General features: G+C 44.9%; 1 protein-coding gene across 4 annotated transcripts in view; it reads left to right on the plus strand.

The window, feature by feature from the left end:
- Positions 1-27,005, plus strand: part of LAMA1 (laminin subunit alpha 1) — a 175,711-nt gene that overhangs the window by 138,869 nt on the left and 9,837 nt on the right. For 2 of the 4 annotated variants that reach the window (XR_010152023.1, XM_009433670.5), the window contains exons 45-57: positions 1,255-1,398; positions 2,300-2,433; positions 4,129-4,279; positions 5,355-5,479; positions 11,034-11,184; positions 11,899-12,043; positions 12,527-12,668; positions 15,270-15,384; positions 15,570-15,743; positions 17,836-17,987; positions 18,666-18,851; positions 20,563-20,722; positions 21,858-21,970. Coding sequence is in view for 3 of the 4 variants with exons in the window: in XM_009433670.5 (XP_009431945.4) it covers positions 1,255-1,398; positions 2,300-2,433; positions 4,129-4,279; positions 5,355-5,479; positions 11,034-11,184; positions 11,899-12,043; positions 12,527-12,668; positions 15,270-15,384; positions 15,570-15,743; positions 17,836-17,987; positions 18,666-18,851; positions 20,563-20,722; positions 21,858-21,970 (1,892 nt within the window). In the remaining variant the exon portion in view is untranslated. Of the gene's footprint in view, positions 1-1,254; positions 1,399-2,299; positions 2,434-4,128; positions 4,280-5,354; positions 5,480-11,033; positions 11,185-11,898; positions 12,044-12,526; positions 12,669-15,269; positions 15,385-15,569; positions 15,744-16,396; positions 16,613-17,835; positions 17,988-18,665; positions 18,852-20,562; positions 20,723-21,857; positions 21,971-27,005 lie in introns of those variants that run through there. The other 2 variants (XM_001141549.7, XM_016933333.4) reach the window with 2 other exon arrangements.

A 27,005-nucleotide genomic window follows, 5' to 3' on the forward strand; every position in this document is an offset into this window, starting at 1 on the left:
TTCTTCGTTTTACCAACTTAGTTTTAATAATCCAAGTATTCCTTAAAATGTTTGTGTAGTATGGGCCTCATCCTTGAGGTGTCTGAGAAAACAGTTTGTATGCAACGAAGGCTGCACAAATCCAGGTCACTAAATGCCTGAGGCACTGGACACCTGGAGCAGTTCACACGTGAGAAGATGTTTTACCCATGGCACATGGCACTGGCTGTGCCCTAAGGGAAAAAGTTTCCTTTTGAGAGAATGTGCAGTCGTCATGTGATTGGGGACTTCGAGAGGATGAATGCAGCCTCTGGGCTTGCATTTGTCCACCTGAGGCTTTCTAGGGAAGAGAAAGGAGCACAGGGCTCTGTCTTTTCCAAAACCTCAAGTGTCCTTGCTACTGGAAAAGGAATGTTGGTTTCCATGAGCTCTGGCTTGCATCTGTTTCAGTTACAATTGCTAAATAAATACAGGCTGGGCATGGTAGCTCACACCCGTAACTCCCACAATTTGGGAGGTTGAGGTGGGAGGATTGCTTGAGGCCGGGAGTTTGAGATGAGCCTAGGAAACATAATAAGATCCTGTCTCTACTAAAAAAAATAATAACAATAACCAGGCTTGGTGGTGTGAACCTGTAGTCCCAGCTACTCAGGAGGCTGAGGCAGGAGGATTGCTCAAGGAGTTCAAGGCTGCAGTGAGCTATGATCACGCCACTGCACTCCAGCCTGGGCAACAGAGCAAGACCCTAAATAAATAATAAATAAATAAATGTAAGCCCAAGGAATGCTTCTTGATGCTAGGTTAATACCAAACTTAGACTCTTTAATGTAAGATATATATGCAACGAATTACTAGTCAAAGAAATATGTAGTAAGTGCAATAATTGCTCTATAAATATCTGCTGAGTGAATAAATATATTACCTCTCCATTTATTCAATAGATGATTATCAAATACCCTCTTTGTGTCAGGCGGAAAGATTCCAAGGTGATAAGATCCTTGTCTTTAAGGAATTAAATCTTATATGAGCAAGACAGTTTCCTATATAAAATAACTTATTAAAAACTAACACTGATTTTCTCATATTTAAACACTTAATGAAATCATTTTTGTTACCATCTGATATGTCACTTCATGAAACATGAACCATTGTGTATTATCAAGAGAGGAAACCTGCCTCAGTGAAAATTCATTACAGAATAGCATTGTTGAGCTGCTGGTGAGCTGCCGGTGTGTGTCACTAAATGATGGGGACACTTTCATTTTCCTTCTACAGATTAAAGTCGCCGTGTCTGCAGACAGAGATTGCATCCGGGCCTACCAGCCTCAGATTTCCTCTACCAACTACAATACCTTAACACTAAATGTTAAGACACAGGAACCCGATAATCTTCTCTTCTACCTCGGTAGCAGCACCGCTGTAAGTTATGGACCTTTGGAAAGCGACACTGAATCCTTTATGCACTTCTAGATTTTTCTGAATTTTCACTTATTTGGCAAAAAAAAAAAATAGGCCTTAGTGAAGTCTCTAAATCTCCCATAGGGACTAACCTTTGTTAAAATGGTAGCATTAGATGAAAAATGAACAAACTACCAAATGGAATGCCTGTGAGAAGGAAAGTGACGTTTCTGAAGGATGCCATCTTAATTGCAAGCCTTGGGGATGGAACTTTTTTGTGATTCCCCCATTGACCCCTGGAGTGACTGAGTATCAGAATGTCAAGCTTCTGTCAGGTTTTTCTTGCCAAGGATTCCAGTGGTCTCCAGATGGCAAGTGCCTATGAAAGGTCTTCGATACCTTGGCTGTGCCAGTGAGAACAGGTCAGAAGCCTGGGGTGTGTAGGGCAGAAAATGTTAACGGGCACATATAGTATCTGAAATGTCTTCAGGAGATGAGATGCAAAGCGCATGCAAGTCTGTGACGGGGGTGGGACCTCATGGCTCCTGTCTTACTGCATATTTCACATCCATTTCTTACCTCGGAGACTGGGCAAATGAGCAAGCTCAGTGCCTTCCCTGGTGCTCCCTGTGGACTGCCTGTGACCTGCAGCGAATTTTCCTGGGGACTCTGTGGGAGACATTGAGGAGGGCCATGCCAGGCACGCAGGGAGGCGCTAATGTCCCCGGGGCTGTGAGTCATGCCCCAGCTCCAGGGAAGGGACCATTTCAAACAAAAGAAAATAGATTTGGGGGGTTTGCTTTTTATGTATTTATTTTTAAGAAAAGAGAAAACCCCGTAAGAATTGACTCTGTAAAGTGTTGTGGTGGTCAGCAAACAGTCCAGTGTGTAAACTGATCCCCGTTCATTCCTCGCCCCCCAGTCTGATTTCCTTGCAGTGGAGATGCGGCGAGGGAAAGTGGCCTTCCTGTGGGACCTGGGCTCCGGGTCCACACGCTTGGAGTTTCCAGACTTTCCCATTGATGACAACAGATGGCACAGTATCCATGTAACCAGGTAGAAGAGAATGTTCTCTCAAAGCAGCTCTCTTTTTTAAAGTGTGTCTCATAAGTAATTACATGCTTGTAACATCATATAATAGGCTTTGAAACTTCTGGAAAGTCAGATTATAACCAAACAATACTTGGTTTAGGTTAGCTGTAGAAATAAGCATTTGTGGCCAGTGGCTCACACCTGTAATCCCAGCACTTTCGGAGGCCAAGGCAGGCGGATCACCTGAGGTCAGGAGTTCGAGACCAGCCTGGTGAAACCCCATCTCTACTAAAAATACAAAAATTAGCTGGGCGTGGTGGTGGGTGCCTGGAATCCCAGCTACTCAAGAGACTGAGGCAGGAGAATTGCTTGAACCCAGGAGGTGGAGGTTGCAGTGAGTGGAGGTCGTACCACTGCACTCCAGCCTGGGCAACAGAGCGAGACTCCCATCTCAAAAAAAAAAAAAAAAAAAGAAAAGAAATAAGCATTTGTTACGAGTGACAGAACTTCTTTTTTAAGGCTGAATAATAGTATTCCATTGTGTATTTGTGTATAAAACCACATTTTCTTTATCCATTCACACATTGATGGTTAATCATTCCACATCATATCCAAAAATCATAACAACATTTTGCACCTCAGAAGTATATACAACTATAATTTGACAATATATAATAAAAATTAATTCAAAAAAATTTTTTAAAAAACTTAAGGTTTGGATTTTTTTCTTACTGCAGGAGAAACAAACTTTGATACCAAAATCAACAATCAGAAGAAGAAAAAACTGAAAAGCTTAGGTTACCTTTAGAATGTCTAAAATGTCTAAAAGTTTAGGTTACCTTTGGAGACCAGGCATGGTGGCTCACTCCTGTAATCCCAGTGCTTTGGGAGGCCGAGGTGGGAGGATTGTTTGAGCAAGAAGGAGTTTGAGGTTAGCCTGGGCAACATAGTGAGACTCTGTCTCTAAAAAAAAGTTAAAAATTTATCCAAGCACAGTGGTGTGTGCCTGTAGTCCTAGCCACTCGGGAGGTTCAGGCAGGGAATCACTGGAGCACAGGAGGTCAAGGCTGCAGTGAGCAATGATCACACCACTGCGTTCCAGTCTGGGCGACAGAGCAAGACCCTGCCTCTAATAAAGTTAAAAAGTAAAGAATGTTACTTTTAGAAAGTCTACGTGTAAGGCAGCCAACCTGGTAAAATTCCTCAGGAGAGAGGTGTAAGGTGTGGCATGGTAGACATTGCATGTGGCTGGCAGCACAATGCACATAGACAAGGACAGAAAATAAGGATGCAAGTGGGGGATGCATTTTCTTAAAATTCAGGCACAAAGCAAAATTCTTCCTTTTAAAATCCTTCTCCAGAGGTAATCACTTTTGAGCAGCTTTAAGTATATGTTTTCACTTTTCTGTAATATTATGGTTTGTTGGGATTTTTTTATTTACAAAATGGGATAATATTTATGGAGTAGACATATCTTCAGATACAGTTTAGCTCATCTCAAATGTTTTAAGGAGGGACACAACATGATGAAATTTCTGTTTCGGAAGAGATAACTCTTGAAGATTTCGGGCAGTAGGCAAGACTGGAAGCCAGGAGGCCAGCAGGGGGTGCTGTTGCAGGGCGCTTGGGGAGAAGCAGATGGGTGTGAAGGAAACGGGATTGTATGTGCGCTGACTGGAAATTCTGAAAATTTCTTTTGCAATTCTTTGTAACCCTTAGATTTGGAAACATTGGTTCACTGAGTGTAAAGGAAATGAGCTCAAATCAAAAGTCACCAACAAAAACAAGTAAATCCCCTGGGACAGCTAATGTTCTGGATGTAAACAATTCAACACTCATGTTTGTTGGAGGTCTTGGAGGACAAATCAAGGTAACATTATGAAAGTTCTTCTGAACAGGACTGATTGACTGATTTTACCTATATATAAAAGTCATGGGCCGGGCGTGGTGGCTCACGCCTGTAATCCCAGAACTTTGGGAGGCCAAGGTGGGCAGATCACCTGAGGTCCGGAGTTCAAGACCGGCCTGACCAACATGGAGAAACTCTTGTCTCTACTAAAAATACAAAATTAGCCGGGTGTGGTGGCGCATGCCTGTAATCCCAGCTACTCAGGAGGCTGAGGCAGGAGAATCACTTGAACCCTGGGAGGTGGAGGTTGCAGTGAGCTGAGATCGCGCCGTTGCACTCCAGCCTGGGCAACAGGAGCAAAACTCCATCTCAAAAAAATTAAAAAAAAAAGTATATGTTTAGATGGTTGAATATATCCTAAGCAGATGAAGATGTTTCTGCTTTTGTTTTGCTTTCTGACAGTTCCTCTGCAGAGTTAGGCTGGTTTTGTACAGTAAAGGGTGATGCTTCATCAGTAGCATAAATGGAGAAAAAGCCAATGGCTCATCTTGCTGTTCGGGTTTCTTTCCCAGTGATGAACAGGAAATTCAGTGCTCCTTGTTAATTTCTGTAAAGTTTCTTTATCTCTAGTCTAGCTCTAGTTAGTGGTCAATTAATACTAATTAGTGTTTAGCAAAAAAGCCCACCATATTTATTTTATTGTATCAGTTCTCCTCTCACCAAATATAATTGTGTTTTTTGGACCTGGTTCAATGTTCTCAAGTGGGAGTCTAGGTCTCAGGTCCAGCTGGGCCCTCACTACCAATCACATTCTCTGGCTCTCTGTTTTCTCACTCGTACAACACGATTTTCTCCATCAACCCTAGTCACTGAGATGATCTTTAAGATCCTGCCCAGTTGTTACTCATTCTAGGATTCCACTTCATAACTGGAAGGAAATCCAGTGATTACAAACTGGCCTTTTTTCTAATGTTGCTCTCTCAAAATTTGGATCTGTTAGATTGAAGCTCCCAGAGAGAAGTTTTGTGCACGTGGAGAATGTATTTTGCTTGGTCAGCTTATATATTGGTTATGTTTGTTTGCTTGTTTGCATTAGAAATCTCCTGCTGTGAAGGTTACTCATTTTAAAGGCTGCTTGGGAGAGGCCTTCCTGAATGGAAAATCCATAGGCCTATGGAACTATATTGAAAGGGAAGGCAAGTGCCGTGGGTGCTTTGGAAGGTAAGATGTCGTCATGGTTTAGCACATAGTATGTCATTCTGTTAACATCTGAGAAGTGCTGAAAGAATGTATTAATACATGCATGTCAAGGAATAGAGTTTGTGATGTCGCTGGTAGGTGTTTAGCTGCCACTTACAAAGCCATGCTTTTTCATACGTTTATTGTCAAAAAAAAATCCTGCGACATTGGTATAATGTAGATTATACCAATCTACATTATATTATTATATTATATTGTCAGATGATATAATGTAGATTAGTTACTGAGAGAAGCACGGGTATCATTTTTAACCCCTTAAAAAGAAGTGCTCTTTTTCCTATGTCTTGTATGCTTTGATCATGGATCATAAACCCTAAAAGTTTCAGACAATTTCTCAAACAACCTTCTGTCTCAGAGAGCCACAAACAAATCTTTATAAATCACTGTACATTTTTATTTTGAAAATATCTCCAAGGATAAGAATTTTTTCACGTGTGTCAGTTTTTACAGCTAAGTACTTTCCAATTCCGAACCAAGTTCTATAATTCCAGAAATAAAATGCATTAGGAAATAGAGAAAAATGAGTATGTTTCTGCATATATTGATATAAAGGCATTCAATGACTTAACCTTACCAAGTGCAACATCTTTCCCCCCAACCCATTATTTTATAACAAAATAACTGCAACTCCTTAAGTATATAAAACCTGTTTTCCATCACTTTAGTAATTGAGACATAAATTGCTTTTTTCCATTAGAGAAATGTAACATCTGATATAATTTCTCTTGTCTAATGGGCTGCTCTGTCCAGATGGATATCTGCAATTATCCAGTGACAAGATCAGTTAAAGCAACTCACAGCACATTTAGAAACTCACGGGTGAATTTTTCATTTTGTCATTGTCAGGTCTGTAGTTTAAGCCTTCTCTTTTCCCCTCCCTTCGCTTGTTTAAAAAGTTAGGACCAGGCGGGCATGGTGGCTCATGCCTGTAATCCCAGCACTTTGGGAGGCCGAGGCGGGTGGATCACCTGAGGTTAGGAGTTCGATACCAGCCTGATCAATATGGTGAAACTCCGTCTCTATTAAAAATACAAAAATTATCTGGGCATGGTGGCACATGCATGTAGTCCCAGCTACTCAGGAGGCTGAGACAGGAGAATTGCTTGAACCCGGGAGGCAGAGCCAAGATCATGCCACTGCACTCCAGCATGGGTGACAGAGCGAGACTCCATCTCAAAAAAAAAAAAAAAAAAGTTAGGACCAGAGGTTTGGTGATTGTAGCCTTAAGACTGAAAAAGAATATAGGGTTTGGAGTCTTGAGTTTCTCAGGCTTCTGGCCCAGGTCCCCCACCAAAATTTTCTTCCCTGACTTTGGATAATAAGTCTCTTCACCTCACTGAGGTTTGGTTTCTTTTTCCAGAAAAGAAAAATGATCATCGTTCTTGTCTTACCCACCTCTATAAATCATAGTAATGAACACACAACATGATGCGTGTGAAAATGCTTTATAAACTGAAAACACTTTACCAGTCTTCACCACTGGTCCCCTACAGTGATGTGGCTTTGCTTTGTAGATAAATGTCACAGGATTTTTTTTTTTTTTGACAATAAACGTGTGAAAAAGCATGGCTTTGTAATTGGCAGCTATGATAAAAAATGCTGTTGCCTCGTGAGGTAATGACACACCCTGCTCTGGAACTTCAGTGGAATGAGCACCTTAATTCAGGCTCTCTGATCCGCCACTTTTTCCTTATTCTGTGTTTCCAGCAAGGAACTCTTCCAGCAATTTAGTAATTCTAACATGAAAAACACCCTGACCCCTAGACTCTTATCCCCTCTACTGACCCCAGATCATTAACCTCACTGTTAGAAAGAAAAATGGTTAACAGAAATTAAACATTTCTAGTATGAAAAAGTCCCCCTACTTTACCTGTGACAATATCCTCTATTTTCATCAGTCATTTCCAGAGGTATTTTGAAATCATTGACGTCAAGCTACAGCACTGAATGAATTGAATGATTTCCGGCTCTTCTTTTTCTGTTGGAATGAGGAAGTCAGCTTTTTAGGTGGTCACATGTTTTGTTCCCCTTGAAATACCTGGCCTGCCTCCGGATTTCCACACACCCTGGACCTTTGGGTCAAAGATGCTGCCCTCCTGCCAACTCGAGACTGGCTTTTTGACGGAGGGCTGGCCACCCAGCTGAGTAGTAGAACCACGTTGACTCATCAGCTCAACCAAACTAGGGTCTGATTAAATATGTTTTTCTGGGGACTGAACAAATCCACTGTTATATTGGCCAACATTTCCAAAAATACATGTTTGTAAAGAATACTAGTTTGGTGTAGGGTATTAATACGTATTGTGTACTGACCATAAATGTTTGGGAAACACTGAGTTAAATAAGCATGTTTCTTGGCTGCGAGGCCATCGGAGCCTTTAATTAGCATTAATATGCTGACATGCATGGTAACCCTGTCCTGGGGAGAGGCTAGAGTTGCAGCATTTCCCAAACTCACTTGAGCTTGAACCCTTTCTGAAAAGGTACCTCTGGGTGAGGCTCACACCTGTAATCCCAGCACTTTGGGAGGCCAAGGCAGGTGGATTGAAAAAGATTAGCCAGGCATGGTGGCGTGCGCCTGTAGTCCCAGCTACTCCGGAGGCTGAGGTAGGAGGAGCACTTGAGCCCCTGCACTTCTGCCTGGGTGACAGAGTGAGATCCTGTCTCAAAAAAAAAAAGAGTGCATCTGGAGTTGCATCTGCTTCGTAAAACATATTTTGTGAAGTGCTGATATAGGCACAGACTGGCACTTTACGTCTGTTTGTAAATTGATTGAACCGTCTTCATTTTAGGTAACATCCCCCACTGCACCCCTTCTCCTGTTAGACAAGAACTTTAGTTCAAAGAGTTAATACCCTAATTCTAGTAACAATCCATTTTAGCAGACTTAGATTATAATTCCTTGTCCTTTCTGTGTATAATTTGCCATTATTAAATCATTAGTGTAGCCCATCGATGTCCTCTAAATTTTTAAAAAATTTTTGACTGTTTACTCTTAAATGTGATTTATATTACCAAGTAAATGAATTGAAACTTTTTTATTCCTCCTTGAATATATTATTACACTTGTACATGGTGTCACTCTGTAATTATGAGCAGTCTGTTATATTCTCAAAGGATGCTACAGAATTAACCACTGATTCTAACAGTCCTCATCAAAATCAATATGGAAAGACCCTTTATTTAATTAACAGGCACAATCCTTGTATTATTTACGAGTGGACATTGTGAGAGAGTGCTGGCTACGTGGCTGGCCTTTGACACGAGTCAGTCACCTGCGTTCCAGGCCCTCTGCTAGGTACTGGCCATGTCCACATACATCACACGTTTATGTCCTCAGACATCTCATGGCGTAGGGGAAAATGCCTGTATAGAAAGCAGAAAATGCATGGGCTGTGGCAAGGGGCCAGAGTTGGAGAAGCAGCATCCCAAGCCCGGGCCAGGGTTATCTCACGCCCTCGCATGACGGCAGCAGGGCATGCTAGTAGGTCAGCTCCGGATTATCCACATCTCATGAGGGAGCCCTCGGAGAATCAGGGAGGTCTGGTGATTCTTCCAGACTCACGGGGCTGAGCGCTGGGGAGGGCGGACGCTCTCCTAATTCCAGGCTCCCACTTGAACCTGCGGGTGATGGTGGCATTTCCAAGGCTGGAACAGAGCTGTCCACAAAGTGCTGTGATGAACTGAGCTTTCATTTGTCCTGGGCCCTTACCAAGGCAGGGACCCACTTGGGGAACAGGCACCTGGGCCGACTGTTGAGGTACATGTGCCTCTGGTCATAGTCTGGAAACTGGCAGGGGCTCTGGGAGAAGTTCAGGGAAGTGACTGACATGGGGACAAGCCTTCGGTCATGTTCAGTCATCATTTCATTTGAGGTCCCCCTCTTCGTGGCCACCTCACTCCAGCAGGCCCTGTTGAGGGAGAGAACCCAGTAGCAGAGCCCCCGCGTTCTTGAGAGAGGAGGGCTCACAGGCTCTGGGAAGGGAGAAAGCCCCCATGTTTTTGGGAGAGGAGGGCTCACGGGCTCTGGAGAGGGAAGGGCCATGCACTGAGGACCAAGACAAATTTCTGGAGTTTTGTTTGAAACCTGGCTTTGTGATTTCTTGGGGTGTGTCCTTGAACAAGGTACTTTAATCTTTGAGGCTCAGCTTTTCATAGGCAGAAATGAGGACCGGCCCATCGAGGACCTCCGAACACTGCAGAATAATGAGAGAAAACATCTGTTGTATGCCAGGCACTGTTCTAAGAACTGCCTGGGGCAGCCCTCCCAGAGAGGTTTTATGGTCATCCCTGTTTTATAGCTGAAGGAAGGGGCACACAGAGAGGTTAGGTGAGTTTTCCAAGTTCACACAGCTAGTATGTTGGGGACCTGGGATTTGAACCCTGGTAGTCTAGCTCTAGAGTCTCTATCCTCCGGCACATGCACTGTGGTTGGCCAAGAGGTAGAACAATGGAACATATGGCTAGGAAGCCACAGGCTTAAGAATTAAAGAATTAAACCATAGTTGAAGAATTTATCTAGAGTGCATTTCTTTTAAGTTATAATTCCTCAAAGAGACCACATGATGGAAATTTTTGAAAAAGCAAGAGTGCAGGTAGTTATACATTTGAAACCTCAGGTTTCACAAAGCACTATTTTTTGTTTTGTTTTCTTTTATCATCCATGGAAACGATTTTACTGTTTGGTTAGACTGCCTTGCTTGGAAATGTGGCACTGAGTTTGGTTCTTACACCTCTAACTGGGAACAGTTCAAATTCTTACCCAAAAACTATCCTCATCCAAGTTTCACTCTCAAGCCTTATGATATTCCAGAAAATTATTTTTGGAACATAATTATGGTCTGTTCCAGATGAATGGCTTTGCGATTGAATAGTGAGTCAAGTCAGCCTTTTGCTCTGTTGGGGGAGAAGACCAGAAAACACACTCACCTGAAAATGCCCTGGGCCGTATTATATCCCTTTTGTAACCTACGTACTCATCTCTAAGTATGATATGGGTCTTTAAGCTCATCCTGCAGATTTTTGAGGATGTCAGTGATGATTGTTTTGTGAAGTGATGCTTCTGGTATATGGGCACATACTTGCTTTCCATCATAACTCCAGTTTCCCTAAGGTATTAGTTAAAACCTCATCAGCAAAGTGAAAATGTCAATATAAAAATTATTCTGAAGGCACCAGAGTTAAAAGAGGACAGTTATATTAAAGGAGATTAGAACAAATAAATCCAGTTGATAAACTGAAATATTTATAGCAGTTATCCTCCTGTAAAGAAATGTATTTTTACCACAATGAATACTGCCTGCATTAACATTATTTTCTTTATAAAGCAGCTGGGCATTTGTCTTGCATCTTCACATGGCAAGCATATTTTTAAATATTATCATCTACACTTGTTATGAAAGTATGGAACTAATAGCTCTACAGTGATCTTTGTGAAGGAGAACTCAGTAAGTGTGTTCTTGGTTCTTTCTACCCTCCTGAGAATGGATTCTATTTCATCTCTTCTGCTTTGCAGCTCCCAGAATGAAGACCCTTCCTTCCATTTTGACGGGAGTGGGTACTCTGTCGTGGAGAAGTCACTTCCGGCTACCGTGACCCAGATAATCATGCTTTTTAATACCTTTTCACCTAATGGACTTCTTCTCTACCTGGGTTCATACGGCACAGTAAGAGTGTTTATGGGGCCCTAGGCCCTACTGTATACGCACATTTAGATTGCTATGTGGTTGTTTATGTTTAATGAGGATTTACTAATTAAATATGTACATATGTATACCATACAATTTTTATGAGCATATACTAGTATTAATATATGTGTGTGCTAAACAATTTCCTCATTTTAAATTATTTATTATCATTGTAGAACCTTTAGAAAAATATAGAAGAACACCAAGTAGAAACTAGCCTTCTAGTCTTTATAGATATCAATTCAACATTTGTTATTAAATTTCGAGCTCAAATAATATGTCTTGTTCTGGGTTCACTGTGACCACCGTGACATTGTTTGAATTCCATCCATGGGAATTTCATGTTCTTGTTTGCATCTCATGGGCTGGTGATTTCTGTCTTTCAGTCTTTTGGTTTTATTTTTTAGAACGGGCCCCTTGTCAGTCTCAATGAAAAAGATACGAGGAGATTCCATTTCTCTTACTGAATTGTGGATTTTGGTAACAACAGATGACATTTCATTTATATTAGTGTAGTGTTCTAGAAAGCCTTCGTGGGCATTTTTGGTTTCGTAGCCGATAGACCTCTGGCTGTGGGGCCAGATCCAGTTTTCTCAGTTTGACTTTAGAAGGTTTCAGCCATCCCTGACTTGAAGGGAAAGGGAAACCTGGGATAAAGCTATAACCTGGGGAACTGTGTTCTCTTTTTTACAGAAAGACTTTTTATCCATCGAGCTGTTTCGTGGCAGAGTGAAGGTTATGACTGACCTGGGTTCAGGACCCATTACCCTTTTGACAGACAGACGTTATAACAATGGAACCTGGTACAAAATTGCCTTCCAGCGAAACCGGAAGCAAGGTAGGGACACAGATGGACTCACCAGATGTCGGTCACCCTCATAAGAATAGAAATCTTTTCAAAATCAGCATTCTTTTTTCCACAGTAGTTTCCTGGGTATTGAATGATAGTCTACTTGAAAGCCAGTGTTGTCTTTGGAATACTAACCAACAGGATTCACATTTTGCTGGAGGAGTGTTATACTTGTATTTGCCTGTGATTTCCAAGTGTGTTATTTAACAGTAAATGCTGGATTGGAATCAAGAATCAAATCCATTCTGTTTTCTTCCACATGCATACTGCTCTTATTTAGCAATGTGTATTGACTTTGATAGAGAGGATTTTCACTTGTCCTTCAATAGCCAAGAACATTAGCTGATCAAATTCGCAGAATCTAAAAGAATATGCATTTGTAAATGAGCTTTGTTGCCAGAAGTTTGCATTTTACCTTAACATGGAAAGAGATTTTCCTTTTCTTATCTCTTGCCTGTGCTCTCCTTTTAGGAGTGCTAGCAGTTATCGATGCCTATAACACCAGTAATAAAGAAACCAAGCAGGGCGAGACTCCGGGAGCATCTTCTGACCTCAACCGCCTAGACAAGGACCCAATTTATGTGGGTGGATTACCAAGGTCAAGAGTTGTAAGGTATATTAAACTGCAGAATTTTCATGTCCCTGATTTCCAACTGTATTAGCTTGCTAGGGCTGAGAATGGACTGTATCACAAACCAGGTGGCTTAAACAACAATAATTTATTCTTTCCCAGTTCTAGAGGCTGCAAGTCCAAAAGCAAGGTGTTGGCAGGGCTTGCTTCCTTTTGAGGGCTGTGAGAGAGAATCTGTTCCATGCTCCTAGCTTCTGGTCGCCTCAGGGATTCCTTGGCCTGGGTCCTGTGTCCACATTTCCCCTTTTTATAAGGACAACTGTCATGTTGCTTAAGGACTTCCCCTAATGACCTCATCCTAACTCGATTACCTCTGCAAAGACCTTTTCCAAATGAAGGCCACATTCACACATAAGGAGGATCAAGACTACCACATCTTTTGGGAGGACACGGTTCAACCTGTAACATCTGCTTCTATTTATTCAAAGTACTCTATGCCATGTGATTTGAGAAGTAAAGCAGGCCTTCTGCAGAAAAATTAGTGATTTTATATGTATTGCCTTTAGAACATCTAAATCCTGTTACCGTGCAATATTTGGAGACCCTACTTGCTGTCATACTTCATCTCCCTCTCTAGACATTTTAGAGAAGTAGATCTCCTTTAAGGCAAAAGGAAAAAAAAAAAAAAAGAAATCATGCTTTCTGCAGACTTTTCTGGATTCTCCTTTGTGTGGTTAGACTGAATAATGTATGTGCAAGTTGAAAGACCAGCATCAAGAAGTGGAATGAAATGGCACAGGACACACAATGGAATCCTTGTGTAAGACTGATTCATGTTGAGCTTTGTGACTTTAATGATTTACAGAAACTTTGTGTGGCTGGTTCATTGTCCTCAGTTTTGTAATTTTGGTTGTAATTAAACTCTAAGGTTCTTTCACACCATTCAAAAAAGACATTTATGAAAGTCCAATAGTCAAGGTAAGACAGCTTGCAGGGAGCGGGGTCATTAAATGTCCAAACTGGGCCATTCAGCATAGTGGTTAGCAAATGTCCATTTGTAGCAGCGCTCTATATTTAGGTCAGGTTCTTTCATAGAATCCTCTTATATGGCACAGAGCTGCAGCCATTCAGTTGCTATGATGAGCAGCCTTTTGTAGAGAGAACCACTTCTCCACTGTGCCCTTTCTCTTTGCCAGGTATCTTAGAAAGTCCCAAGGAACACAGTTTGCAACCATAGCCGCCTCCGGATCTTAGAATCGAATCCATTTAAACCTCAGGGGAGTTGGTCACTTGCTAAGTCTTACCTCCCTGCCAAGACGGAGCCAGGACTAGAAGCTGTCTCCAGATCCCATCCCAGATTCATTCCCTGTCATGCTGGGACCAGGACTGGGGTGTTCCTGTAGCCTCGGCTATGTCCTAGTACATCTGGACTTTGCCCAGACGGCCCAGTGTAGACAACGCAGGAAAGGACAGAAGCCCATATCACAGATGTTCTCAGTAGAAGGGACTTAGGTGTCATCAAAGCCAGCCTCCTCGTTTACATGGAAAGAAATTGAGATCTAGAAAGGTTGAAATTTGTCCAAAATCATATAGTTGCTTAATGGTCCATAGCTCATTGTTCAAGATGAGAAAAAAAAAATGAGGTGTAACTGTAACAGGAAACCATGTTATTGCAAAGCTCTCCTGTGAAGAGCTGGTACAGAAGAGTACAGCTGGGAGATGTTCAGTGGTCTCCATATTTTGGAAATTAGAGCTGGACTACATTGTAGCCTGACCTCAGCCAGGAGTGTGGAGACTTCTGGTAAGAAAAATATGATATTGACTTGAACATTGAGAAGTAGAGTTTCGGATAATCCCAGAGTTCACCAAATACAGTTACTTCCTTTAGGACAAAGTTCATGGATATGCAACGTAAACAACAGACAATGACTTCCTTTTTTAGCAGTCAGATCCTGGGAAATAGCATTACCTGCACTTGTCCCCATGGGAAGCAAACATTCTACTCTACATGGAGACTGGATTATAATCTATGTGCTGCAATGCACTGTGCACTGTCTTTCTTATAATTGGCCTGTGTTTTCTGTAGGTAGCCATCCAAGTAGCCAAACTCACTAAGTTTGATCCCTTTCTCTAGTCCTAAGGAGAGTAAGAGAGTATTTGTTTGACCTGAAGTTCTCTCTATCAATATTGCTCTTAGAGGGAGGCCAAGACATTTCTGCAGAGTAACACATGGAAACAGGTATTCCAGAAGTATAGGGTTTACCCCCCCCCCCCGGCTTTTCTTGCTTTGGGGGGCAGGATCTTGCTCTGTCACCCAGGCTGGAGTGCAGTGGAACAATCATGGCTCAATGCAGCCTCAAACTCCTGGGCTCAAGCAATCCTCCTGCCTCAGTCTCTGGGACTACAAGTGCATGCTACCATCCCTGGCTAATTTTTTATTTTTTGTAGAGACAGGGTCTCACTATGTTGCCCTGGCTTGTCTCAAACTCGTGGGCTTAGGTAATCCTTCTACCTCAGCCTTCCAAAGTGCTGGGATTACAGGCATAAGCCACTGTGCCTTGCCCAGTGGCTTTGTATTCCTTCTTTCAAAAATGGAATTTAAAAACCCAAATTTTGTGGTTGTTCTCATGCCCTTCCCTACAGGAGAGGTGTCACCACCAAAAGCTTTGTGGGCTGCATCAAGAACCTGGAAATATCCAGATCAACCTTTGACTTACTCAGAAATTCCTATGGAGTGAGAAAAGGCTGTTTACTGGAGGTAGGAAACATTGTTATTAATGTTCAAATGAGTTTCCATAAGTGTCCATTGATTTATCAACATCATAACACAACAAACCAGTGGGGATAGAAAAGAGATGATGGGGAAATCAGCAGTGTCCTCCCCATGGAAGGTTTGGCCACAGCTAGGAACTCACCATGCTGTTTCATCTCCTCTGTGTCCAGCCCATCCGGAGTGTTAGCTTCTTGAAAGGCGGCTACATTGAATTGCCACCCAAATCTTTGTCACCAGAATCAGAATGGCTGGTAACATTTGCCACCACGAACAGCAGTGGCATCATCCTGGCTGCCCTCGGCGGGGAGGTGGAGAAGCGGGGTGATCGTGACGAAGCACACGTGGTGAGTAGGGCCGGTGCTCCTGAGCCCCAAGCTCAGGAAATGACTTCGGGAAACAATGAATGGAAAATGACTGACTCATAAACATTTATTGTCGCTGTGTTCCTGGTTGTTTATGGATGTGCATTTTCAATAAGTAAAAGTTATTGTTGCTGAATGTCATCCCATTATGAATCAATGATTTCTCATATTGCATAATCCATCTTCATTGTCTGGTGACTGAGGAAAAAGTTATTTGCTGTCTACCTCTAATTTTTTAAAAACTCATTCAGATAGCATATACGGAGTTTTCTTCCCCATGTTGTGGTCATTTCTCTTCATTACAAGGCCAACAGCAGTCCTTAAATCCTGTTGAGGTCTTCAGTCTACTGCTGGATGAAGCAAGACTTTCTTTATCTATTATAGGATTGAAAGGAGCAGCAAGGGAAATGTGGGCTGTGATAAGCACAGTAAACTAACAGAGAGAGGAGAGAAATGATGACCATTTTCCTTATTTATGTTCCTTTTCAAGAGCGTAGGTGATATTTCCCCATCCTCTGCTCAAATTTGTGTCTATCACATAATTTGAAGAGACTTTACAGAATGTTAGCACACTGTCTTAATCAAGTTGAGTCCATGCAGCCAAAATCTATAGAATGCCACCTTGTACTCTGCAGGGTACTTTACAGACATTGCTGTGTAATTATCACAACCATGCTGCAAGGGGAATGCTGCTTCCTACCTTTTGCTGAGGAAGAAATGTGCTGAGAGAGCCTGGTAAACCTGACCAAGGTCACACCACTGGTATGAGTCACAGTCAGGACTGGAACACAAGTTTGCAGAACCCAAACATGTCACAACATACTTGGGGAAGGGCTGACAGTGACTACGACTGGTTAATGAGTTCCACTGATCTTTTTTTTTTTTTTTTTTTTAGTTGAACTGAAATTCATATAACCTAAAATCGACCATTTCATAGTGAACAATTCAGCAGCATTTAGTGCATTCACAATGTTACGAGGCCACCTTTTCCATCTAGTTGCAAACATTTTCATCACTCAAAAGCCTATGCCATTAATTAGTCACTCCTCATTCTCCTCTCTCCCCACCCCTGGCAACCACCAATTTGCTTTCCGGCTGTATAGTTGGATTTACTATTCTGGATATTTTGTACAAATGGAATCATATGATGATGTCTTGCATCTTTCACTTAGCATGTCTTTGAAGTTCATCCCCATTGGAGCATGGATCAGTACTTCATTCCTTTTTATGGCTGAGTAATATTCCACTGTATATACATACCACAGTTTGTTCATCAGTTACTTCATGGATGAACTTTGGGGCATTTCTGCCTTTTAGCTATTATGAATAAATGCTGCTATGAACATATGTGGATAAGTATTTGTTTGAGTCCCTGTCTTCAGTTCTTCTGGGTGTATACTTAGGAGTGGAATCACTGGTTATATGATAATTCTATGTTTAACTTTTTGAGGAACTGCCAAACTTCTTCTCCATTAGTCTTAGTAAGGTTACTTTCAAATCAAAGTGTGCTTACTAAGTCAGCAAAAAGGAATGATATTAGCCATTGCTAGCAAGGGTATTGTGAGATACTCACATTCCAATCCTTCTAGTATATAAACTACCTCTTTTCAATGTGTCAAAAAAAATTAAAAGCTTTAAACATTTTCACATCCTTCAAATGTTTAATTCTACTTTTCATAATGTTGGAAACAACATCACAGGCAAAACAATTAAATATTCATATGTATGATAATAAAAAGTTGGAAACTACTTTAAATTTCATTGATAAAAAGACAAATTACAATATATCTACTTATTGGTATCTAATGTAGCAATAAACAATAAATATGAGGCAATGCAGAATGGAAATGTTTGAAGTCTTCAGCAATAATAGCATAATGCAGAATATAAATTATATGAACAGAGATTAGAAAGTAACATACAAAATTTAACATTGTGACAGCTGAAGAGATTCTTAAGGAATTGCTCTACTCATTTGATGTTAATCTTCTCACATTATCTTCATAAGATGAAAGTTTTCTAAATCATATAGTAATGTGTTTTGTCTGGGAAATTCTCTATGCAACCTCCCCAGCCCTTCTTTTCCATCATGCTGATCGGAGGCAACATTGAGGTACATGTCAATCCTGGGGATGGGACAGGCCTGAGAAAAGCTCTCCTGCACGCTCCCACGGGTACCTGCGGTGATGGACAAGCGCATTCCATCTCCTTGGTCAGGAATCGGAGGTACTTGTACGCGGCCAGGCAGTGTGTAATGAAGGTGTGGTGAGCTCAGAGGGAATGTGGGAGGAACCTTGCGGTGGTGCCGTGGGCGGCTAGATAACTGGGGTCATCGGCATCCAAATAATTCTAGAACCTTGCTAGGATTCTTTCCTGGGAACCAGTTTCATCTGCTTTGTAATAAGATACTTGTAGAATTTTTATAATTAAACAACTTTAGCTCTGCCCTTTACTGGGGCCCAGCATAAATTGTCTTTACATTGGATTGATCCTGTGGCAAATAGTACTACACTATTAGTAAATAGTGTTATATCAATAGTAAATAGCATTATATCAACATTCCTGTATATTTCCCTCCAAAATGTAGACTGAATGCTTTAAAAGCACACTGGGCATTTTCATCATAGGTAAAGAGGTTAAAAAAAAAAGAAAAAGAAAATCTCTCCAAAAGGCAATCTCATTCAATGGATATTTAATAACATTCCATTCGTTTCTGAAAAATCTTCAGTTGTGAGTTTTAATTTTCAAGATTCACCTTTTTGGTCACAGACAGTGTCTTGTTAAAATGAACCTTTAGGGAACTTTTATTATTCAGTGAGAACTTGTGGGAATTATGGACTAAAATGGAATTATTATTTCATTACGTTTAAAGCTTTTCATTTATTTTCTCCATTGGTCTTTTAGAATGATCACTGTCCAATTGGATGAGAACAATCCTGTGGAAATGAAGTTGGGCGCGTTAGTAGAAAGCAGGACGATAAATGTGTCCAATCTGTACGTCGGGGGAATTCCAGAGGGAGAGGGGACGTCGCTGCTCACAATGAGAAGATCGTTCCATGGCTGTATCAAAAACCTGATCTTCAATTTGGAGTAAGTGTACCTGCTCTCTGCATGTTCTTGCACTTTCTGACCTTTCATGGTGAGTGCTAACACTAATCTGAAATCTCATTGTACTGTTTGAGATTGAAAACTTTGCAAATTCCCAAATAATGAGTGAACCCCATTGTTCTATCATGTAAGTCTCCCCAGATGGATTTTATTGGATTAGAATGTTAGACAGATCTGGTCATCATACTTTAAAAACCATCGCTGAACATTAGCTCTCTGTGACTGTCCATAAAAAGCCGGGATTTTAATATATTTTTGACATGCATTTGAAGGAACATAGGGATTTTGTGATGTAAGTCTCTTGCTGTCCTGAGAGCATTGCTTTGAAGGAGCTGTTTACTACGGGGCTACTAGCAGCTTCAGGTTATCAATGGCTTCCCCAAAAACAATTACTGTATAATTAAGAACCGGAAGCCTTTGGGGGTCTAAGGTGGGCAGATCATGAGGTCAGGAGTTTGAGACCAGCCTGGCCAACATAGTGAAACCCCGTCTCTACTAAAAATACAAAAAATTAGCCGGGCGTGGTGGTGGGCACCTGTAATCCCAGCTACTCCGGAGGCTGAGGCAGGAGAATCACTTGAACCCGGGAGGTGGAGCTGCAGTGAGCTGAGATCGCACCATTGCACTCCAGCCTGGGCGACAGAGTGATACTCTGTCTCAAAAAAAAAAAATAAAATAAAATAACTGGAAGCCTCCATTCCCTGTGTGGAGCTCATGAGGAGGAAAAGAACTGACATGTGCCCATGAGCAGTTCATTCCTCCTTGCTCACCCTCTGCCTCTGGACAGGGTGCTGATGGGACACAAGCTGTGCTCTGCTCTGTGGGACCAGCATCTGCCCAGGAGAACCTGGAAGTGCCCTGGGCATCAGGAAATTGAAGCTCCCTCCTGGCTGGGTCACTGACTTGCCTAGTGACCTTGAACAAAGACTTGGATCTTTCATGGTCACAGTGTCCTTATCTGTGAAATTACCTCTTAGGAGTCCCTGAAATTTGCAAGAATAAAACATAGCATTGGGTTTCAATACAATCATAATGTCAGAGCTCTGGTTTAGATTTTTGTACAGGTTTATGTTTATTCCCCCAGTTGTCTGTTCATTCATTCATTCATTCATTAATGAGGCATCCTCATGCTCCTGAAAGTCATGGGTTTGTGGACTCGGTAGAGCAGAAACGTTTCTGTGGAGTTCCCAGCTGTGCCTGGGAAAGTGCCAGGGGGACGTGTGCAGGCACAGGAAACAGCACAGGAGCTGCAGAGTGAAAGTGCATGTGACAAGCGTAGCCCACAACCTCCTGGCAAGGGGAAGCACGTAAACAAGAAATCAGTGTTTCGTGGAGGTCACTGTGCAGCGCTTGGGAACTACAGACAAAAACGTGTCCCTGAGGCAGCCCAGTCAAGGCTGCAGGAGGAGGCGATGGCATCAGAGCTGACCTGGGGGGTGCTCAGGAATGGCCAGGGTCTGACATGGGGATACGCTAGGCTGGGTGCCATTGCAAGCAGAAGCATCAGATAAGAAATATTAAGATAGCATGTCTGGACTCTGAGTCACAGTGAAGGATTGGCACTTTGGTTACTCTAAGAGAAATATATACATGGTTTTTAATTGATTTTCATTGTACAGTTATCAGATGACTTGGGTTCATGGACTGGTTTGTGATATCCTAATTTTGAAAACACTCTCTTGTTTCTACCTAGACTTTTGGATTTCAACAGTGCAGTTGGCCATGAGCAAGTCGACCTGGACACCTGCTGGCTGTCAGAAAGGCCTAAGCTGGCTCCCGATGCAGAGGACAGCAAGCTCTTGCCAGAGCCCCGGGCTTTTCCAGTAGGAGCGGCTTCCTTTACTATCAGTCAGGTCCAGTCAGCGAAGGAGGGCCTAGGACAGAGGGAGTTAAAATGGGGCCTTGCTGTAAAGGTGCCTGCGAAAGCTGGAGCTGGAGCTGGAGCCGTGCTAAAAATCAGAGTGGGGACAGGGTGGGAAAGGGTGCCTCAAGCAACTCAGATGACACGGCCCAATCCATAGATTGTAGGCCCCAACACCCAGGCCGCGCATTGGGCTGACGTATAATATGCTTTTGGCAGAGCTTCTATAAGGACTCATTATCAATTTACATTTAGCCAGGAAAGCATGAAAATAAGTACTTCATGTAAAGCCATTGTGCACATATTTGTTGCTTAAAAAAAAAAAAAAGATTCAATTCATTAGGAAAAGCCAGTTCTGGCCAAATATTTTGAATGGCAGCCATTGTTATTTTTCATTTTCTCCCCCTTTTGCTTTCTCTGTTTCCCTGGTTTAAAGTGTGCACTCTAATAATTTAGAAGATGGCAGAAGCATTCAAGAGCAGGACCTTCTGAGCAGGGCGAGGCTTTGAGTTCAGGGCAGTTTTCATGGTAGCATCTGCCTGTGCTGAAGCAGAAAACAGCATCTGGGACCCCCGTGACTTGGGCACTCTCAGGGCAGCCCGCAGATGGTTGCATGGGGTTCAGGGGCCCTTCCCGCCTGGCTCCTCTTGTTTGCATCCTGCCCTGTCAGTGTGGACCTAGGTTCACACTCTGAGGCCCTGCAAAACATGTCACCTGTGGGCACCTCCAGTTTTCCAGTGCCTGGTCCGCAGCTCATCTCGGCAGCTGCATCCTTAGGGCCATTCCCAAAACCTCAGGTCACGGCGGGGGCCTAGGGGGACAGCAAGGCCGTTGCCCCTTAAGCCTGATGAAAATTTGTAGGAGAGACTTCAGTGTCCTTATGAATTTCAGTGAAGCCGAGTGGGATTAAGGTGAAAGACAGAAGCTCTAAGTGCTTTCTTCAGGGAGATAAAGCGCTGGCGAGTGCATCATTTAAACCGAAGATGGAGTGAGCGCCAACAGGCACTGGTGGTTGTTGCTGTTCTAATGGGATTGCTTTGTAGATGGCTCTTCATGGCGGAACACGCGTGTGTCAGTGGGGTTCGGGCTGCGGGTGGCGGCTGAGTGTCCCTGTGTGTCTCTTACAGGAACAGTGTGTGGTGGATGCAGCTCTGGAGTACGTTCCCGGCGCTCACCAGTTTGGTCTCACCCAAAACAGCCATTTCATCTTGCCTTTTAATCAGTCAGCTGTCAGAAAGAAGTAGGTATCATTCTAACATCCTTATGCAGCGTCTCATTGCTAGATGTATGGGGGTGTTCTGCAGCCACAGAGTCTTTTCCAAAAGAACCTGCTTTTATTTTACGATGAAGTGCTTGATTTGCAACCAAATGGCAAAGAGAAGGAATTCAGTGTTGGTGCAAATCACAACGCTTTCATGGTGGTTCACTGGGGAGTCTGTGGTTTCTGCCTTTTCCCTTCTGGAGAGTGGCTGGCTTCCCCTTTCTGTGTGCATGTAAGGAAGCGTGTGGGCGTCTAAATTAAGTCTCCCGGATCTATTATTGTTTGGACTTTCAACCCCATTCCACTTTAAGCATTCCCTAGTCTGATGTCTTTGTCTACCCAAACTCTTACACTGTGGTGGCCAAAATCCCGAGTGCCACACCCACCCCTCTCTGCACCTTCTGGCCCTCATACCTGCCTGTCCCTGGGACCCTTCTGCCAAGGGAAGATCTCAAGGCCTGGAGCTTGGGGCTCCCGGACTCCATGTTGCTCCTCTCTCCTCCTGAGGTCCTCCAGCTCACCTGCCAGGCTTGCCTGCAGTCTCTGCCATGCCCTGCCCGTCTTGTTGTCATTGGCTGTGAGTGCCACCCTGTCATACCCCCTTAGACCTGGGCTCCTGTCTGTCTTCTGCAGCTCCTGCCATCACTCTCTGTGAATTCAACAGCTGCCTAACACCTGACCTTTCTGTGCTCAAACTGTGATCTGTGGAAGGTCTTTCCCTGCTCCCTCCTCAGCCAGCCTCTTCCATGGCCATACCCTTGACTTCTTCACAGGTATCCATCCCTCCCACAGTCTCGACTTTAAAAGCCTCCTATTAGCAAACCCCTTTCTTCTTGTCTCCACTCTGTGCCTCCCCACTCCTGCAGTTTCTCAGCTGCATGGAGACCTCTAAGCTGCTAGCCCTAATGCCCTCCCACCACCATCTCCCCTCTTCTCTAGCCCCAAATCACAATTCATCCCCCAGATAGGTTCCAGGCCAGTGTTACAGATGTCCTCTGCAAAATCCCCTAACCCTTTCTCTCTCCCACTCCTGCGAGCCCAGGTAAAAGCCAACATTCCGCCTTCTGTGTGCCAGAACCCACACGGGAGACCAAGGCCGAGGAGATGGATGTCTCCTTCCTAGCTGGTTTGAGCTGGATATCATAGCCGTCAATCTCAGATGGAGCCTCCAAACGACATGGGGAGCCAGTGCATTGCTCTAATATGTTCATGGTTTTTATTCTCCATGACTACTTCCTCATAGCTGCTCTTAGCTCAGAGCCCTGTGCACCGCAGTCTCTCTTCCCACCCCAGCTGATGACTTGCCTCGTTGAGAAGAAAGAGCTCCTTCATCCGTCCACCACCAAAAAGACCAGCCCCTGCTTTTGTTCCTGACCCTCTATCTCTTCTGCTACCACAGATGAAGGGTACTTGTTCCTAGCAAAGCCCACCCAGCCAGCCCCAGCTTGTCCTCTGGATCCCATCCGCTCTCTCCTCCTAGGACATGCACAGCAGCCACTCCTCACAGACCAGCACACAGATGCCGCTGTCACCCCATCGTCAGCAGTGACAGCAAGAGCAGCAAACTATTGTGCTGGAGGTTGACACAAAGATTTTTACACAGATGCCCTAATTTACTCCTCATAATTCTCCTATGAGGAAGGTATTGTTATTATCTCCATTTAACAGATAAGGAGATTGAGGTATAGGGAGCCTGAGGCATCTGCTCAAAGTCACACAGCTGGTAAATGGTAGAGCTGGGATTCGAACCCAGGCCTTCTGGCTCCAGAGTCTGTGCCTGTAGAGTAGTTTCCCCTTCTCCTCGGGGGATACGTTCCAGGACCCCCAGTGGTTGCCTGAAACCTCGGCTAGTACCTAAACGTCATATACACTGTGTTTTCCTATGCATGCATATCTATGATAAAGTTGAATTTATAAATTAGGCACAGGAAGAGATTAACAATAATAATAAAATAGAAGAATTATAACAATATGCCAGCATCACTCCTCTTGTGCCTCGAGGGCATTATTGAGTAAAATCAGGGTGACCTGAACACAAGCCCTGCTGTACTGCCACAGTCCATCTGCGAACCTAGACAGCTATAAAGTGACCAGTGGGCTCATGGCTCCTATGGCGTGGATCCACTGGACATAGTCAGACATGGCTCCCATGGTGTGGATCCTCTGGACACAGTCAGACATGGCTCCCATGGCGTGGATCCACTGGACACAGTCAGACATGGCTCCCATGGCGTGGATCTGCTGGACACGGGCAGACATGGCTCCCATGGTGTGGATCCGCTGGACACGGGCAGACATGGCTCCCATGGCGTGGATCCGCTGGACACGGGCAGACATGGCTCCCATGGTGTGGATCCGCTGGACACGGGCAGACATGGCTCCCATGGTGTGGATCCGCTGGACACGGGCAGACATGGCTCCCATGGCGTGGATCCGCTGGACACGGGCAGACATGGCTCCCATGGCGTGGATCCACTGGACACGGGCAGACATGGCTCCCATGGCGTGGATCCGCTGGACACGGTCAGACATGGCTCCCATGGTGTGGATCCTCTGGACACGGTCAGACATGGCTCCCATGGCGTGGATCCACTGGACACGGGCAGACATGGCTCCCATGGCGTGGATCCGCTGGACACGGGCAGACATGGCTCCCATGGCGTGGATCCGCTGGACACGGGCAGACATGGCTCCCATGGCGTGGATCCGCTGGACACGGGCAGACATGGCTCCCATGGCGTGGATCCGCTGGACACGGGCAGACATGGCTCCCATGGTGTGGATCCTCTGGACACGGTCAGACATGGCTCCCATGGCGTGGATCCACTGGACACAGTCAGACATGGCTCCCATGGCGTGGATCCGCTGGACACGGGCAGACATGGCTCCCATGGCGTGGATCCGCTGGACACGGGCAGACATGGCTCCCATGGCGTGGATCCGCTGGACACGGGCAGACATGGCTCCCATGGCGTGGATCCGCTGGACACGGGCAGACATGGCTCCCATGGCGTGGATCCGCTGGACACGGGCAGACATGGCTCCCATGGCGTGGATCCGCTGGACACGGGCAGACATGGCTCCCATGGCGTGGATCCGCTGGACACGGTCAGACATGGCTCCCATGGCGTGGATCCTCTGGACACGGTCAGACATGGCTCCCATGGCGTGGATCCACTGGACACAGTCAGACATGGCTCCCATGGCGTGGATCCGCTGGACACGGGCAGACATGGCTCCCATGGCGTGGATCCGCTGGACACGGGCAGACATGGCTCCCATGGCGTGGATCCGCTGGACACGGGCAGACATGGCTCCCATGGCGTGGATCCGCTGGACACGGGCAGACATGGCTCTCATGGCGTGGATCCGCTGGACACGGGCAGACATGGCTCCCATGGCGTGGATCCGCTGGACACGGGCAGACATGGCTCCCATGGTATGGATCCACTAGACACGGTCAGACATGGCTCCCATGGTGTGGATCCTCTGGACACAGTCAGACATGGCTCCCATGGCGTGGATCCACTGGACACAGTCAGACATGGCTCCCATGGCGTGGATCCGCTGGACACGGGCAGACATGGCTCCCATGGCGTGGATCCGCTGGACACGGGCAGACATGGCTCCCATGGCGTGGATCCACTGGACACAGTCAGACATGGCTCCCATGGCGTGGATCCGCTGGACACGGGCAGACATGGCTCCCATGGCGTGGATCCGCTGGACACAGGCAGACATGGCTCCCATGGCGTGGATCCGCTGGACACGGGCAGACATGGCTCCCATGGCGTGGATCCGCTGGACATGGGCAGACATGGCTCCTATGGTGTGGATCCGCTGGACACAGGCAGACATGGCTCCTATGGTGTGGATCCGCTGGACAGAGGCAGACATGGCTCCCATGACGTGGATCCGCTGGACAGAGGCAGACATGGCTCCCATGGTGTGGATCCGCTGGACACAGGCAGACATGGCTCCCATGGCGTGGATCCACTGGACACAGACAGGATTCACTTTCTGGGCAGGACGGAGTGGGATGGCATGAGATCTCATCATGCTACTCAGAGTGATGCCCAATTTAAAACTTATGTATTGTTTATTTCCAGAACTTCCCATTTAGTATTTTCAGACCTCGGTTGACTGCAGGTAACTGAAACCTCAAAAAGTGAAACCTTGGAAGGCAAAACCGCAAATAAGAAGGGACTGCTGTAACCTCTGTGCTCCACTCCCTCTCTCACTTTGACTTCTAAAGCAGAACCCCCCAGGAGACGTCACATTCCCCCGCACACACATGCACAGTACCTGGCTCTGTTTCCCAGCAAGGCTCTTGAAAGAGCTGCCCTTTCCTCAGGGACTGTTTCCTCATTTAACCATCCGGTCAGCCTCCCGCACACCCCCAGCTGCCCTTGAGAGAGTTACTCGAGACCCCTGTGCAGCTACATGGTGCGGAGCCCCCTGCACTGGGCTCTCAGCAGCCCCTGGACTTCTTGGCTGTCACAGATGCACACTCTCCTAGTTCCCTGCTCTCTCTCGGCCCGCCTTCCTCAGTCTCCCAGCTGAGAGTGCTGGGCCCTTCCACACGCTCTCCCAGGATGGCCTTCTATGTTCCCATCACCTTAAAATGCCACCTAGATATGGCAGAACCTACCTGTGTAGCTCTGGCCTCCACTTAGAACTCAGGATTTGTGGACCCACCAGCCACTCGAGATCTGCATGTGGACTGGGACAGGTTCCTCAGCCACTCAACATCTCTATGTGGCCTGGAACAGTCTCCTGGGCCTCATCACCCCGAATGGAATTCGCAGGCTTCCCTCAGTCCTGCTCTCCTGCTCTTTGCCGTTGCCGCGGGCACAATCACCATTCACCTGGTTGCCCAAGGCCCAAGCCTAGGGGCTATTTTTCATTTCACTTTTTCTCACTCTCCAAATCCAATCCATTGGCAAATCCTCTTGCTTCTTCCTCCAGAATGTTACCTGAATCTGTTCTGAGTCCCCACCGCCACCCTGGTCTA

Source organism: Pan troglodytes, chromosome 17 (assembly GCF_028858775.2).
Source record: "Pan troglodytes isolate AG18354 chromosome 17, NHGRI_mPanTro3-v2.0_pri, whole genome shotgun sequence".
Lineage (NCBI taxonomy): Eukaryota > Metazoa > Chordata > Mammalia > Primates > Hominidae > Pan > Pan troglodytes.